Source organism: Sander vitreus, chromosome 15 (genome assembly GCF_031162955.1).
Source record: "Sander vitreus isolate 19-12246 chromosome 15, sanVit1, whole genome shotgun sequence".
NCBI lineage: Eukaryota > Metazoa > Chordata > Actinopteri > Perciformes > Percidae > Sander > Sander vitreus.
The window spans coordinates 15,673,893-15,691,831 of NC_135869.1; the positions used below are offsets into that span (position 1 = coordinate 15,673,893).

Here is a 17,939-nt window from a genome sequence, read left to right on the forward strand (position 1 = left end):
AATCAGATTGGCCATTGAGTCCAACTGCCCGCCTTCCGATGAACATGTCAAATCGGCCCAAATGAAGGCCGACGGCTCCTCCGACTGATGACGGCACGGAACACACGGAACAGACTCGAGTCACAGACCTCACCAGACTGTCCGACGGCCGATAATCGGGTTAGTGTGTCAGGGCCTTTAAGAAGTCTTATCAATGAAAGGAATAAAATGGCATTGACAGCACAGTGCCAATGTGGCTTCAGAATTATTTGCAGTAGCTAATAATAACAAAGATGCAATAAAAGGTTAGTTTGAGACTTTCATGTGAGCAGTGTCCCACTGTATGCCTTGTGTTTGAACATTTCTCTGCAGAGAGCACCTTAGGGGAGCTGTGCGACTAACAAGATTAAAACAGATTGGAGCTTGACATGCAACAGCAATTGTGAAGCCTCATTTCTCAAATGTAAATGCTCTTAGAATTCCTTTTATAGTTTGTCTCTCCTTCCCTGTTTGTGCTTCTTGACCCTTCCCAGCACCACCTGCTCCTGCAGATGTTTTGCTTTCATTTTCAGTTCACCTTGAAACATAAAATGTAAGCCGTGGCTATTGCAGTTAAATGTAACACTGTTTTATTACACAGAAACCTATGGCCTGGCTTTTTTTAGATGGAAAAAAATGTGATGGAATGTTTTGAAAGATATGGTTTAATGCAGCCCTGGAGATTGACTTGTCAATATTCACATGCTGTCACCTCATTATTTTATGATTCGGCTGTGGTCGTAATAGCCACACAGTTTCACTAAATAGATGCAATTATTCCATTGAAATTATGCCATTGAACATTTTAAAATGTGAAGTATTTTGGATTTCATGCTGAAAAACAGCTGCAATTTATTCTAAACACATTTTCTATCTCAGATAGGATTCGGTGAGCAACAAGGAATAAATATTTGCATGTCCCCTCATCCAAAAAGAAATAAAAGAAACATTAGTCATAACTAAAAAAAAATGCTACTACATTTATACCTTTTTAAGAAGAACCCACCTTGGGAGTACACACATCAAAGTTTGAAGCCATGTTTTTACAACACAGAGTTTCTCCTTTGTTGTTCACCCCTCCGAGATACAGTAAAGGTCTACTTGAAATGAAAGTGATAATGAAATACAAAGTCATAAATGGTAAAGACTGATATTTATTTCTCATCACAAATAAAAAGAACCATGCTTACTCATCACAGAAAGAAAAATAAGAGAAGCGCTCAGTCTTTGTATCTTTACCGACCTTGCTGCCGGAGTGTGAGAATGTGAATAATAGCACTCTATGAAGATTGAAATTCTTTAAAAAAAAAATCCAAGCCTATGCCCATACACTGAAGCCCCATTAACACACCACCCATAGCCGTACACTCCTCCACAGCTCATTTGCCCTCCCCGAACAAAAATCACAGCATTATTTGAGTGGGTCAGTCTGAGGGCTCTCAGTCCCCAGAAGTCTTAATAACCTGGAACAGTGTGACATTGTAGAGCACCTGGTGTCCGTTGTTCCAGGTGTACAGGACCCTCTCCCTGGGGTTGTAGTCCATCATGGAGATGTGGGAGTATTGATTGTGGAAAGGGATGTCTGTGTACTCATAGCTTGATGTGTTGGTGTAGTAGGCAAAGTAGATCTTGGCACCAGCCAGGTGGGAGTTGGTGACATAAAGTGTACCGCAGATCATGAAAGACTCTCCAGCACTGCGCTTGGGAAAGCCTGTGTCCCAAGTCTGCAGCACCTCCAGACTCTGGGGCTCCAGGCGGCTGATGACAATGTTTCCAGCATTGGGGATGGTAGTGTAAACGGCCCACAGGCCATTCTCATCCGCCATCAGGTCGATGTCAGAGGAGCCACCCCAGGAGTAGGGAAAGGTGTTGTTATAGCCGGCCCCACTCAGGCTGCGCTGCACCAGCACACTTCGAGAACGGAAGTGGTACTTGATGATGATGTTGCTCTGGTACTTGTTGTAGTACAGTGAGCCGTTATAGACCACATGACCAGTGCCTGCCCAGGGGTGAGGCAGCAAGTGCTGCACAAAGTTCTGGCCCTTCATGAAATCATTCATTGTGCGGTATTCCAGGACACGCCGTCCCTTGAAGTAACCATCCATGGACCACACCTGTGGAGAAAAGACAAATGAATCCCATTGGGAAGAGGAGACAAACTGAAGGATATAATGAGAAGATCTAGAGGTTACAGGAGTATATTGTTATACCTGATACACATCTCTGCAAGAACATTGTGAGCAATGTTTCATTATAGCCGGCGGCAATGCCCTGAGCAAAGTAAGCGTGTTGTTTGTATGTGGTGAATCTCTACTTGTTTGAGTGTGAGTGTATGCCTTCATGTACATACCTGAATGTGTGTGCAGAACTATTGATCTCTCCCACGTGTGGGAGTAACGACGTTGCCTGTGCTTTGCAGTCAACCACTGCTTGTGCTCCTGGCCTTTCTAGTCCACATTTACAGAAAATCAATCCATTTAGCAGCTCTATCGTTTTCTTCAAGCACTCTCAGCGGATCTCTCCACTGACATGGCCCCTCTCTGGCTGCATCTCCCATCTAATTTTCTCTCTGCTTCCGCAGAGGCACAGTTCAGCCTTTAATTGATTCAATTAAACTGCAGTTGGCTAAAATATTCATTTTTCCCTTAACATATCAAGGGAGCTTTGCTAATATGTAGCTCTCGTTCTTCTGATGCTCCACCCATCGTTTTTCTCCACTTTCTCTCTTTTCCTGCTCTTGCATGCTTTCTAGGTGTAGAATAGGCACTCTCCTGCAATAACAATTCCAGTGGGGCGAGAGGTAGTGTATGGGAGGAGTCGGGGGAGGTGAGGTATAGCAGCTGAATTATGGAGAAGGGGAGATTATGGAACATTAGGCATTGTTTCTCCCCTGCCTGCTAAAAGAGTCCCTAGAGCTGAGCCAGACCATGTTTTTTCCGTTTGGCACCTCAGCGACAATGACGTTTCCCCAAATATGATTATCATGATTGGTGAGGGTGTTGATGTGATATTGTTGATGTATCTGGCTATTAATACAATCAGTGATTGATTTAAATAGCCTAATGTGATCTCAGCAAGTAAGGTGATTAAAGACAAAGATCAGGACATTCAATCACAGAAATTCACCTTCTCTGTGGCAATATCTATTTAGTTATGATTCAGGGTGGGGATGGAAAAAGGCCATCGTAATCTCTCCCCTTAAACTTCATCAGTTTCCATTCTCCCCTACAGATGGTTAATATTCCACCACTTCCTCAATTCACCAGGCCCCACAATTCCTCTTAATTTTCTCCATCACTTGTCTTTTTCCACCTGCTTCTTACCATGTACAGTATCTGCCCAAACGAAACCACATGTCATCTCTAATCAGCCGAAGCCATTACTATATCATCTGGGTCCAGAGCATCTCAGCACACTCCTGGTAATTACCTAGGTGATTTAGAAAACTTTAGCCCAAACAACTCATTCATTTCTCCACTGATGATGAAGTGATTAATCAGCTGAAATTGCAGTGACAGAGGTAGACAGGGAGAAAGAAAAGGGATGCTATCCATCAGTTACTCAGCTTTGCATCCCCATTTCTCTCCTTGTCTCTCCTCCTCCAGAGCTCACGAGGAGTCCTACTCAGGCAAAACAGTCAATCAGTCACCGAAGTATCATGACAGTGTTGCTGTGACGGATATTTTATCCATTGAGCAGCTGACAGAGTTTTTTTTGACAATGACTTTGGTTCTATTTTATCCTCTATGTTTGTTGAACTATGAAGTAGGTAGCATGGATTAAAGGGTTCTTGTTCAGGGGTGAGCCTAGAAACAGAGGGACTTACTCTGTTGTCTGAGCTGGGGATCATGGTATCGGTCATCCAGGAGCCAAACCTTGACCCTGATGCACGTACTGTGATGGGATTACTGACTCCAGTCAGCTTTCCACAGCCTGGAGGTCAAAAAAGAGAAAGAGGTAAGACACCATACAAATGTATGTACTGTATGTATTCATGTAGGACATAAACATGTACATACTGTGGCACTTATACACACACACACACACAAACACACACACTAAAATAAAATGCGGATGGGATTGATAATTCATAAGTGAAAAAAATGAAATATTTTTAGGGCTGTCAGCGTTAACGATGCGATTAAGGGCCGACGCGATGCGATACATTTTTTTAATCGCATTAATCGCATGCCGGCATTTATTAATTTATTTTACACTTCACTCGGCTTTGCGTGGTGCTTAACAGGCTACTATTTTGACCCTTTGCATCACCGTTACTTATCATCAAGCTGCCACTTCCTCGTAACACATCCTGCTGCTGCAGGCTGCAGCCATGATGGAGAAAGACAACAGCAATGAAATCCTGAATGTAGCTTTTTATTTTCCAAAACTCCTGGACGGCTCGTAGACAAGTCGAAAGCCATATGCACATTGTGTAAAGCCAAATTGAAATATCACCGAAGCACGTCAAGCTTGAGCTACCACCTACGGAGCTAAGCATAGTAGTACAGTTAACGTGATGCTAGACCACCGGCCTTCGGGGGGCGGGGGAGAGATGAATGTTCGGAAATAAGAGGTTGCTGTGGCCCGCCGTACAGGTTAGTTTGACCAGCGGGCAGCAGCGGTGGCCGGAGCGGGCAGCAGCGGTGGCCGGAGCGGGCAGCAGCGGTGGCCGGAGCGAGCAGCAGCGGTGGCCGGAGCGAGCAGCAGCAGCAGCGGTGGCCGGAGCGGGCGATCACGGGGGGACATCCTCAGCGGTGAAACCCGAACGGGGGCTGGAGTATAACCTAGCTAGGTGGAAAGCTAATGCTAGCCGGCCACCTGTTCCATCAATCCTGCTTGCAAGTGTCCGCTCATTAGACAAAAACTGGACTACATCCAATTTCAACGAAACTCCCAACGCGAGTTCAGAGACTGCTGTGTTTTTGTTGTTGTGGAAACAACAGTGTACCGGACTATCCAGCCTGTTTCTCTGTCGCCGGGTAAGAGTGGAGATGGGCTGTGTTAACACGGACTTGCAGAAATGAGCTGCTCATTAACCGGTGATCACTGGACGTCAGTGAGTAATCAACATTATTTTGGAGTTACTAAATACTATATTGACTCTGGTAAGGATAGGGATTTTTAGTTTTTTAGTTAGGTACTTGGAGGAATTGTGCACATTTTTCTTTTGTTTACAGTAAATAAATAATTACAAATCTTAAAATCAAGTTCATAATAGAGATGCACCGATAGACCGGCCGGTGACCGGAATTGGCTGGTTTTCACGTGCTCGGCCATGACCGGCGACCGGCAGGTCAGTCTGACATATGCCGATTTCATGCCGGTCAATGCTACAATTAACTGACAACGATGATCTTATACGAGCAGTTCTCAAGGACGCATGCACACACGGACGCGACAGCACAGTCTCTTTTTCCTTTCTCTCAACTCTCAAGAAGGGAATGGTTCTAACATTGCACTTTAGATGTGTGTGAATTTCCCACACCAGGAGTAATTTATATAGTTCTGTTTTATAGTGATCCATTATCTGTTCAAAAAATATTCTATTAAAGAAAAGATAGAAAATAAATATTTGTGTGTGCTGTAAAGAGGTTAGAAAAAATGAAATCGGAATCGGCTAAAATCGGTATCGGCTGGCCTAACTCAAAGAATATCGGAAATCGGAATCGGCCTAGAAAGTTGTAATCGGTGCATCTCTAGTTCATAAAGTAACTTTCTTTGCATTCATTTGATTCCCAATCAAGATACACTGGTAAAAATTGCTCTCGATTGTTAATATGTACTTAAAAACTGTTCTGAAATGCAAAATAATAGAATTTTAATCATGTGATAAAATATGCGATTAATAGAGATTAACTATAGAACTTCAGCGATTAATCGCGATTAAAAAAAAATCGTTTGACAGCCCTAAATATTTTATTCATTGATTGACTGTTTTTTCTAGACATATTTAAAACATCCATGCATGTTTTATTTTGCGATGTTTCCATAATTGTCTTAGTTTTATTTTCTTTGCATTTGTTTACCGCCCCAGTTTTATAAAGCATATACTAAAAGTTATCTGGAAATTAATATATTTAACGAGCAATTATTATTTCTAATTATTACAGTATCTCTCCGCATGAAGTCATTTGCTTTATGCACACGCTGAATGGAAGACAATAACAAAACACTAATGACCTAAAGGCCAAACTGTAACTGCAGTCTTGTCCTGGTAAGTCACAGTTTATGGGATTTTGTAAAATCATCAGTTTAAGCTAGCACATTACATGAGAACACAATCAATTATTCATTCAGGCTTATAGGCCAATTTTGTCAATTTATGCGGATAATTCAAACACAGAGGAGATTGGAATTGTTGCCAATTGTGTACAACAGACTTTTGACCATTGATGATGTTAATTTAATCATTACTTCCTTTCTGCATTAGCCTGGGTAAACCCTGACGAACTTCCGGCAAATTTGAGATTTGCTCTGCAAGTCAGTCTGGCGAAGAGCCCATTCAAACCCATTTCCAATGTCCCCAAAATCGAGGCACCAATCACAACCGCTGAGGCGGGCTTTACACCAATCACAACCGTTGAGGCGGGCTTTACGCGCCGACGATTGCGCAGCGACGGCAAGCAGCTTTTTGTTTACATTCAACATGACAGCTACCGAAGCGCAGCGTCATCCGGATCATTGGTCTGATTGGTTGGACTATCCAATGCGCCCAGAAGCATTTGAGCGGCGTCTGTTGGTGACGCCCCTTTCGAAATTAACTGTCAATGAACCTTTCCCAGACCCACTCTCAGTTACAACTGAGAAGGGTCTGGTGTCAACCAGGCTATTTCTGCATTGCTGTTGTCTAACCTCTAATTGTCTAAGTGTTACAATGATATTTGAAAATTCCTTTCAAATTAAACACTCAATGACCCAAATACCCATCCACCCACACATCCATTTGCATATATCTTATACCTAGTTTCTGCATGCAGGAGTGGAGCCTGGTCTCCAGCAGCAGGACTCTCTGGCGCAGCTCCTCATAATCATAGGCCCCCATCTCTTCTTGAATGGCCATCAGCACCAAGGACAGATTCCTCACCTCCTCCCGAAGACGCAGGATCATCTTGGCGTCTGTCTTATACTGTTCCAGCACTGGCAGCAGGGGGAGCAGCTGGGTCACCTTGTCTTTCAACTCCTAAGATAGTAATCACAGAGAAAGACGCATGGAAGAGCAAAAAGGGGTGGAGAAGATTAAACCCTGGGAGAATGTAGGACAGGGGATGATGTCGACCATACTAGTCAGTACAGAGGATTGTGCCCAGAGGAGCTAGCCTTTCAATCTTCAGTTATTGCTTCTGGTTCGTAGATCATCTCTCAATCAGGAGCTCATATTGTAGCTGGATGCTGTTTCTTCGACTTCTTAGTGCCTGTATTCATCATAAAATTCATAGTACAACTGCACTAAGGAGTAATTTACTGCGATATCAAGTATTACTGACATTTCCATTATATATATTGAAATTGGATTTCTCTTTCTTTTTTCTCTCTTTCTCGCTTTTTTGTTTCTGTATTGATCAAACTTTCACCCACTTCTTTGACTTGTACAGGCTTCTTTTTATGATCTGTAAGTAGATTAAATTCCATTTATAATCCTTTGTGTGGATTAGAAAGCCACTGAATTCACACATTATTTTCGATCAGGCCAAATGCGCTTACTGTCTCAGCTGGTTCAGGTGATTTTCGCCTACAGTAAGGAGCACACATGATGCTGCAGGATGTACACTTGGTCTGTGACTCATGTGTTTAGAAGTGAAAATAACAATGTGTACTAAGGTAGGAGTGCAGAAAGCAGCAGGAGAGCCAGGCTGTCTGCTTGGAAGCTAGAAGGCTCAGGAGAGAAATAGTTGTATCAATAAAGTGTGGCCGCCACAGGAGGGGCTGTTTCCTCCTTGTTAAGGTTTATCGTAAATCTGGTGATGGAGCAGCTCTCAGCCCTGTGGCGCCACATCATAAATCTCATTTTCCCCTTTTCAAGCCACGAAAATCTGGTCTCGTTAATCTCCCGCGCTCTGCCATTGGCAACTTTGAGCTGCACGCATTCATCAGCCAACCTGCTCTGGTCAAATCCTTTTTTTCTTTTTAAAGATTTTTTTCTCTTTATTGGATTGCACATTTGCATTCAGACAAGTCCTGGGATATAATGCTTACTATCCTGCATATTTTAGTCATCTCTAGGCTTAACTGAGGAATTTCATAAACATCTACATTATCTCCACTGGGCTCACTTTCATAAAACAAAGCAAAACACAGCCATTCATGCTGGGTCCCAGTGGTAAAGCACACTTAGCATTTATCAAGGCATCTTTTAATCAAACTATTTTATGGTCCATCTAATATCTGTAAGGGCGTGAGAAATGTGGAGAAAGCCTGGACAAGACAGCATGCTGACAGGAAGACAAAAAGGCCCGCTGATAATGGCTGCTGAGCCTGAGTTTGTAGAGAGATAAGGTAGAGATAAATGTGAATATGTTATCTAAGAGCAGACACCAGAATGTTAAGTATATTGAGAAAGTGAGGCTGAGTGGGGAGGGAAAGAGGAAAGGATGTAAAGAGAAGAATATAGAAAAAAACACTCCTCTTCCAGGAGTTTAATAATTCAGGAGCATGTGCAATTTGTTCACATTTCCTCTGCCCATGACTCAAAGATTGTTTTTGGAATTGAATTTGTGTATCTATACAGCAGTCTATCAAGAGTCATACATTTTATTGTGTGTGAAGAGCGAAAGAGAGTGCAATGCATCTGGCAAAGTTTGTGTGCACATGGAGAGCAATGCCCCATATAGTATCTGAATTCACTTGAGAATAATACACACACACTGTACAGAAGGTGACAGCCAGCCAATTACCTGAAAGCCCTTTGGATTGAGACTGCGGGGATTTTCCGAGGCCACCTTCAGCTTTCCATCCACCACTTTCATTAGTCCCTCAGTGTTCCTTACATACTGTAGATCTCTGTACGTCCGCAGGTCCAGCACCTCCATTGACTGGCTAATGTTCTGAACCTGTCTCTCACACACACACACACACACACACACACACACACACACACACACACACACACACACACACACACACACACACACACACACACACACACACACACACACACACATTTTCAGTGTAATTCTTAAAGGAATAGATTGGACTTTTGACACAATCATCCACTCCTCATGCTTGCAATTAGAGCTGAACTGATTAGTCGATTTACCCATGAGTTGATCAGCTATTTTGATGATCGATTACTCATTTAAGTAAAAGTTCCCCAAATGTGAAATATTTTCTTTGCCTTCTATGACTTTGGGGTTTTTTGGGGGATTGTTGGTTGGACAAAAGTTCGCTGCTGACAGTCTACAGACCAAATGATGAATTGAGAAAAAAAAATGGGTAGACTATTGAGAATGAAAAGAAAATGCTATAATGAGGGATAACGCGATCTTCACATTCCATTTAGTGCAACATTACACTCCATGGATCAACAAAATATAACTTGACAGCCTATCATAGCTAGAATCGTTTTCCCGACTGGGTCGCATCGGGTCATAGAAATAACGTTAGTTAGTGAACAGTGGAAAATGATCAACAATCCAATAATGAATGAGTGAGGAGCTTATTGGCGAATGTGTCCAGCAAACCTTGAGGTAAGCTTTTATTTTCATAGCGAACATTAACGTTGATCTTGTCATGTTTGGAGGCTACAGTGCGGCACTTTGCTCAAGCTAAAGTTAATTAACAGTTACGGGAGAATGATGTCCATGGCATGCAAGCGTTTGTCATGAGTCAAGTCTGATGACATGCAGCCTGAGCAAATAAAGTGACGGTAACGGCACATTAGCCGCTGCCAGAACAACGCAACACAAATAGGCGAAAGTTGCAGACTGTTGCAGCCACCTTCCTGAAGCTAAACTAGCTAGCATTAGCTATCTAGCTAACTACATGGCGTTTCCAAAGATCCTAGCTATACTAAACCGTCTCTGGCGTTTCTCAAGTTCTCAGTTACCAGTAGTGGAAACTAGTACATTCACTCAAGTAGGCTGACGTTAGGCTACTGTACAAGTAGGCTACTTGAGCATTTCCATTTCTGCTAACGTTACTTAATACTTCCAATGCATTAACTTACAGAGGCAAATATTGCACTTTTTACTCCACTACATTTATCTGACTGCTTTAGTTAGCCTAGGCCTATACTAGTTACTTGCAGACTCAGATTAACAATACAAAATATAATCAATAAAGAAATTATGATATTATTATATCAATAAGGCTGGTCCCCAGTCCCCCCAAGTTTGACTGTGTTTTAGTGTAGAGGATTCAACACCGGTATGTAACGATCTGCAGCTGCCGTCAGAAAAACACAGACGGTGCGTTTAATGAGACTGGTAAACTACAGCCTCGTGGTGCATTTGAAGTAATTGTAAATGTCCTTTTCCCATCTGGTGGTTGTTTTTGTCATTCAACAGCAATTTACTAGTGAAATAAGTTATTGTTATACATTATTATTAAATCATTTAATTTTGACCATATGGCCTTAGCAATAAACAAGCCGTTCTTTAATGTCACCAACTGTTGTTTAGTACCCTTTTTTTCTTTTCTTTTTTTACTTTCTTAAAAAGTATCGTTTCAGGCACCGTTAATTATGTATGCGATTAATTTTGATTAATTAATCACAGAGTATGTAATTAATTAGATTAAATTTTTTAATCGATTGACAGCCCTAATATATATATATATATATATTTATACTTATATTGTTTGTTCTGTTTAACCTGTTTGTTTAACTTATTTTAGAGAATGTGTGCCATGCACCTACAACACCAAAAGAAATGTTGTATGTGTAAAAAAAGTTTTTCTGATTATGATTATGATTCTGAAAAGTGAAATTGAATTGAAAAGTGAATTCCCCCATTGTGGGATCAATAAAAGTCTATCTAAAAAAACTAAAACAAAAAAAAAACAACTACTAAAACAGACTAAACAGACAACAAACAATGTGCAAAAGCAAAAAAATTGTGACAGTTGTCCAGAATGTATCAGGATAAATATATAAATACAAAATTATACACAACACAACACAAGTTATGCAATAAAAGTCAACAGATACCCAGTTAGGATATACATATCCTATCTCCCACAGCTATCAAAACAGAAGGGTAGCATGCCTACAGTACCATTATGACAGTGTACACAAGTTAATGGATACAAGATATAATGCAAACAGAATAAATCTCATGGAGGTGCAAACATGCTATCAAGTAGGTGTTTATTTAATCTCAGTTCTCAGTTTTGCACTATGTTTAAATTTTACTAAGTACTCCTCTTGCTCACAATTCGACAGCCCACTCTGTTGATGCATAACCAGCCTACTGTTTCATACACCCCCTCATCTGCTGCACGTTGCACTGAACTGGCCAAAAATCATCCGAACATTGACAAATGTTGCAGGGTTGTGGTGCATATAGGCGGCTCATGTGTACATGTTCAACTACCCACACAAACAGACACCCACCCACAGAGACACGCAACGTTAAAACTCCAAGCGCACAGAAGATATTTATTCAAATCACTCCTAACAAAAACAAAACCGTCCCAATTCTCAAAGGTCACAGTATGACATAAAGTCTGTTTGCCTACACTATGACAGCCCACTCAATTAGTTTATGTCCAGCATACAGTTTTCTACACCCAACTCATCTCCCACATGCTTCATGAACTGGCCAGGGAATATTTGGTCAGAATATATTTTCTTCACCAATTAAAAACGTATTTGACAGCACTACAGATGGAATAGTTGGATGAATGTGTAACAGTAAATGGCTCCACCTGCCTTGAGTCTAAACAAATGCAGTGTCACCATCCTCCTGAGCTGTGGTGGCAGTTGGGACTGCTCCATCCTCTGAGCCATGACAACTGATCCACACACACACACACACACACACACACACACACACACACACACACACACACACACACACACACACACACCAGGCATTTCACGCTTTCTTCTGGCCGCATAATATGCTCCACACACTTATACTTCCCAGAATCCAAACAGTCACAGGTATCCACTGTAATGACTCACTTTGTACTAAATCCTAAAGTGTTTGTGTGTAGTGTATGCATGCGTGACTGTGCCCTCCTATCGCAATTTATCTCATCTTAACTTAGTTAAGCAAACAGAAAGGTCAAAGGGGGATGAGGTGTTCTAAAGTCAGCACCGTGAGCATTCTCACACCACTGTCTTTCAGGGCTAACTCTGCCCTGGATGGTATTTAGCCATAAAATAGGCCTTTTGCCCTTGCAGAAAGCTGAATAGAGGCTTTTCTGCAAGGCTACTTTACATTCTTTGAACAGAGGGCAGTTTTGTTAGTGCAACCTTGGCTTTCTGTGTCCGGGAGAGCCTTTGTGGATCTGGTCCGCTCAAATAATTCCCACACATGCTTTGGGTTCAAACGAGGATGTCTAAGCGTGCATGGTGCTGTTATGTGCACATACACAGACATGTAGTCTTTTAACTTGTGGCTTTCACTTGTGTGTAGCTGAAATAGCGCTGACCCCAGGTGTCCTCATTAGGCTGTGCTTTGGACTGTTTTTGATGGGAACGCTTGGCTCTGATAACTGTTGTCTTTCAAGCAGTGTGCATGTACAGAGGGTAGACACAAACACATACACCCACATTTGTGTAATTCAATCCAATAAAAAAAAAATTATATATTTGCAAAGCTTATAATATTCAGAGACCGTGACAGAGAGGCGATGATTTCACTCTGTGGTAATTTATGAAGACTTATTTTGTGTATTGTATTGACATGCAATACAATGCAGCAACACAAAGTGTTCCCCTTCAAATTTAGAGCTGAAATATACACTTCTCTGACAGAATTAAATAAATAATAGTATACGCTTTAAAGTAGTATTCATGTCTTTTCTAATTGACTGTTCTATAAGGTTTTATTGATTTTCACAGATAAATATGCTATTTTTTAAGTGGAGCAGATGGGTTTAACCTCATTTTCACCTGTATTTTATGTCTTCACCCCCCCAAAAGTTGTTTCTCTCTGCAAGAAAGCTCATCACATTTACAGTTAACAGGATCACTGTGCAATGTTGACAGCTCAGAAGTTCTTTCCACTGGCAGAAGGTAAAAAAAAACATGTGCATGAAATACCAATGAGCAGCTGATTACGTACCTCGAAATAAGAAAACATAATTGTTACTGTATTAACCTGAGAATGAGGACATTGGTGGGTAGACATCCACATACAGTACATCCACATGAACAAAGCACATACTGTACTGTAGTACCTTACTGTATTAGTACTGAGCCTCTGTACATGGGGCGCACGCTCAACCAGGTGAGCTACCCAGGCGCTCCTTAAAGCGTGTTTGTGAGTAGATTTTGTTTGTACGAATGTGTGCTTGAAACAGCAGCAGACAGAGACTTTCAGGGGAAATGGCAAACGTCAGTGAGAATGAATGCAATATGTGAATTCAGGTGTCTCACTGATCCATGAGGATCTCAGAGCCAATCCAGCATCTCAGTTTACCCCCATCTCACCTCACAAGAGCACATCAATGTCATTCTTCACCCACTCACCCACTCTTTTCTAAATTTCTGCTCCCAGGCTCCCAGGATCTACCCTCTCATTCACCAATTTGCTGGTTTGGAGCATCCACAAGAACAACTCTGAGCTGCCACGGCCCATCAAGTAAGTGAAACATTATTTCTCAGGTTTCTATTATGTAGTTTGGAAAAGACAACTAAAGAATGGAAAGATGCCAATCAGCAAACCGCCAATAAATGCAGTTGCAGATCTGAGAGTCAACAAGCAGCTGTGGATCCCTTGTAAGTAGAGGTCCTCTCCTGCCTTTACCCTTACTCCTGATCTGTGTTTGTCAGTGTGTTTATGCACTAGCCACTAGCAGGAAATTACATTTGCATGCACTGCACTGCACTGCACTGCAGAGTAGGTCAATAATGCTGTAAATAAAACATAGATTTATTGTCTGGTTGCTGAAACAGTGTAGTGTGCTTGAGGGTTCCGCTTGTGTACATTTTTGTATGACATTACATGTATTAGCTTGTCATACATGACACGAGTATTCACAAAAAAGAGCGCTGACTTGAGCTTGATTTATACTTCTGCATAAAATCTACGTACGTAGGTACGTGGAGACACTAACCTACGCCGTAGCCTGACGTGCACCTCTCGAAAAATGTAACTACGCTCAGCCGTGGCTTGGTAGCGTTGCATTTCCCCCTACTCATTTCCTGCTACAGATTTCCCACCGTGGTCAGAAAGCACAGGGGAGACACTTTGTTTCTCTCACTATGACTCTAGAGTCACTACTCACTCTGAAGCTAATCGCCATCAGCACACACCAACGTACAAGTATAAACATCAGGCCACTTACGTAGGCTACGGCGAAAGCTCTGCGTGGAGCCTCCGCACAACCATAAATCAAGCTTTATATTTTTTACTCAGAGGAATACAGAAAGAGCACAAGTCTGAATAAACAGATTTAGTGTGCAGCATTTACTGTGTAACTATGCAAACAAAGCATTTGCTATCTTCACTGATTTGTGAAACAATGAATCTTCTTAATTCTTATCTAATGGATTTATATTTATAAAATAAACTTTAGAATGCTAAGGCTCAGTGAATTTAATTCCATGGATAAGTTTAGGACATTTCTCTTATTAAGCCACTTTAAGCAGCTCTGCTGCTCAAAAAAGAAAAGTTCAACCAACAATAACAATCTTCCGATTGGCGTCATATTAATCTGCTTGACTGCTTAACTGTGCGGTAAAGGAAGTAAAACTATTCACTTCAGCATCCTATATGTGACAGACGGTGCCAGACACGAGCGCAGTGCAATGTGGCAGTGCAATGTGGCAGTTTGTGTGTCTGCGTGGTTAACAGTCGTGTCTCAAAGTGAGTGTGTTATTGACAGCTGTCACCTTCTCCATGAGCTGGCGAAGTTGCCTGCTGCGTGGGTCGCGGTTACACATGTTCTGGGCTGGTGCGACCACGGTACAGATACACTTCCCATCTGCGTCCTGTGCCGAGCTGTAGATCTGCCAGCCCTCCTCTGGGCTTGGGTACAGAGCCTGCAGAAACATGGAGACATATATATTAGACCAAGAGAAGAAACTGGTTGCTTCTGTCTGCTGTTGTTTATCTATGTTGCTACAAAGCAGGCTTTTCAAAATGCATGAGTGCAGACAATATATTTTATTCTGTCAGACTGTATCAACAGTAATCTGAAAGTGTTCCACCCTTATTAAACATTTCTAAAGTAATAGATGTATCTAATACTTGAAAGTGTTGTAGAAAGTGTTTGGAGAAAAGAAAGACTCTTTAATACATTCCATATCGTGATTAGTTGTGCCCATTCTGTCACCATACGTTAGCTGCAAAGTCATAATTTCTCCATGGCATTCTCTTTCTCTCTTGCAACCCTTTCAAAAGTTACTGTTCCCCAAAGGCAATTAATGGCAATTGATCCCTCCAACTACTCAAAATTACATGGAGTCAACAGAGAGAGAGAAAGTGAAGCCAGAGATTGACAGAGACAGGAGAAGGAAGAGAGAGATGGGGGATAGAAGAGTCAGAGGGAGAAAATAAGCAGAAATGGGTGCAGATTAAAGGATAATTCCGACGTAAAATGAACCTAGGGGTTAATAACATATGTGTACCGAGTCAAACGTTCTCTGGGATCTGTTTTCATGCTAATCGAATGCATCTCTCGAATGCATCGCAAAACAGGTAGTTACCTGTTAATGCTAGCTTTCGGGGCACTTGGTAAATCACTATTTTCTACCACTAACAAGACTCAAAATAGCACCACGCTTAAACGGTAGCATAATGAGGGTCCCTACATGCAAACCGAAGCATTGAGAACTTTGTAAGTGTACAGACAGTTTAGTAAAAAGATAGATTATAAAGACAGTAGCGTTCGTGTTTACATTCGGCCGCCATCTTGGATAACAGTCATGAGCAGTCGAACCACGAACGCTGTGCAACCAGTAACCAGTAACATAGCTCAAACACAGCGTTCGTGGTGTAGAATGTAAACACTAACGCTACTGTCTTTATAATCTATATAATTATATCTATTTATTATATAAATAATAATCTTTTTACTAAACTGTCTGTATACTTACAAAGTTCTCAATGCTTCGGTTTGCATGTAGGGACCCTCATTATGCTACCGTTTAAGTGTGGTGCTATTTTGAGCCTTGTTAGTGGTAGAAAATAGTGATTTACCAAGTGCCCCGAAAGCTAGCGTTAGCAGGTAACCACCTGTTTTGCGGTAGCTTGTTAAAAGCTAGAGATGCATTTGATTAGCATGAAAACATGTCCCAGAGAACGTTTGACTCGGTACACATATGTTATTAACCCCTAGGTTCATTTTACGCCGGAATTGTCCTTTAAGATAAGACAAAGAACATTGGTGGAAAATACACAAAGGGATGAAAAACACAACGGCATGACAGAGATAGAGTAAGAGCTTGATGGAGGATGAAGAAAGACAAAGACGAATGGGAGGAAAATGGGGGAAGAGGACGAGGAGGGATCAGGCCAGGCTGTGTCAAAGCAGAGCATCTAATAAGTTTGGACACAGAGAGGAAATGGAGCTGTTTGGGATCGATAATGCAGCCCCGTAACCAGTGGAGGAGGGGCGAGGCTGAAAGGGTGGATGTCTCTCTCTGACTAATCCAATCAAAAGTAGTGCTGTGTGCTCGCAAGCACATGCAAAGGCCTGGCCAGGACGACCCGTTCAGTCATGCTGCACCTACACACACTCGGCTTATAAAGCAAAATGTAATGAGAGCAGGAGCAGCCATTTAAGTGATAAAATTAAAGACCCATCCACATAAGTGGAAGGAAAAATCTGGAAATAAAATCTTGTGGCTCGGCTCGCTGCCACTCTCCTGCTTTCCTCTGACCAGTGTTGTGCTGTGCTCTTGTCTCCTTGGGTCGGGGGATCAGATTAAAATGTCTTGGGGGACAGGGGGACTGTGTGATTGGAGTGTAAAGTAGCAACCACCCTGAAAGCCAATGTGCTCACTGTCACATCTCGTCACTCCTGCCAATCCCTCGGCACCCTACCCCCTCTCTCCCTTTCCTCTCCTGCACTCACTGCCTTTCCCTCTTTTTCCCTCACTCTCTCAGAATGAGTGGATTTTAAATCGGACTTGCTTCAATTTACTTGAATTGTAGCCAACAGACTATAGCTACGTGAGGCACTTAAATGTGCTGTAATGTCAGCCATGACAATTGAATTATACATTCTTTTTTTTATTTGATCTCTTTCATTATTTATTTATTAGACTCTCTAGACTCTCTGAATGTAATTAAACTACGGAAGGAGTAATATTCTATTCACTTTTTCTATTCATACAGTATTACATACATACATTAATGATATTTCAGTATGACCGAATGACTCACGGTGGAACTTATTGGCACTCTTGCTAAAGTATTATTCTATTATTCTTAATATTTATGCACATTTGTGAGTCAGTGTGCAGCCAGTTCCTGCAGTGACTCTAGTCTTCACAGCAGAGCCTCCTTCAATTTCTTTCAACCGCATCTGACTGTTTATTTCATTCTGCCATTGCCTGAGAGGGAGATTCTTTTCCTCTGTCTGCTGCTCTGCCCGCATCTCACTCACTGTCAGGACTTCTGATTTATTGCAGCATGTGTGTTTGAGTGTGTGAGTGCTCATGTGTTTCATGTCTGTGAGCATTAATGTGTGTATCTGTAAATATCTGCTGGTGTACAAGAAGAGCATATACAGTATAAGTGTATTCTTACATAAAGTATTCACATGATGGAATTCCTACAGATTTTTGACAATGCATGCATTTG

The 17,939-nt window shown here is 41.7% G+C and overlaps 1 protein-coding gene across 2 annotated transcripts in view; it reads right to left on the reverse strand.

The window, feature by feature from the left end:
- Positions 1–1,276: 1,276 nt before the first annotated feature.
- Positions 1,277–17,939, reverse strand: part of olfm2a (olfactomedin 2a) — a 45,703-nt gene continuing 29,040 nt past the window's right edge. For both annotated transcript variants that reach the window (XM_078270200.1, XM_078270198.1), the window contains exons 2-6: positions 15,023–15,172; positions 8,913–9,068; positions 6,982–7,201; positions 3,845–3,951; positions 1,277–2,132 (exon numbers count right to left, since the gene is read on the reverse strand). In XM_078270200.1, the coding sequence (XP_078126326.1) occupies positions 1,458–2,132; positions 3,845–3,951; positions 6,982–7,201; positions 8,913–9,068; positions 15,023–15,172 (1,308 nt within the window). In that variant the 3' untranslated portion in view covers positions 1,277–1,457. The remainder of the gene's footprint in view (positions 2,133–3,844; positions 3,952–6,981; positions 7,202–8,912; positions 9,069–15,022; positions 15,173–17,939) is intronic.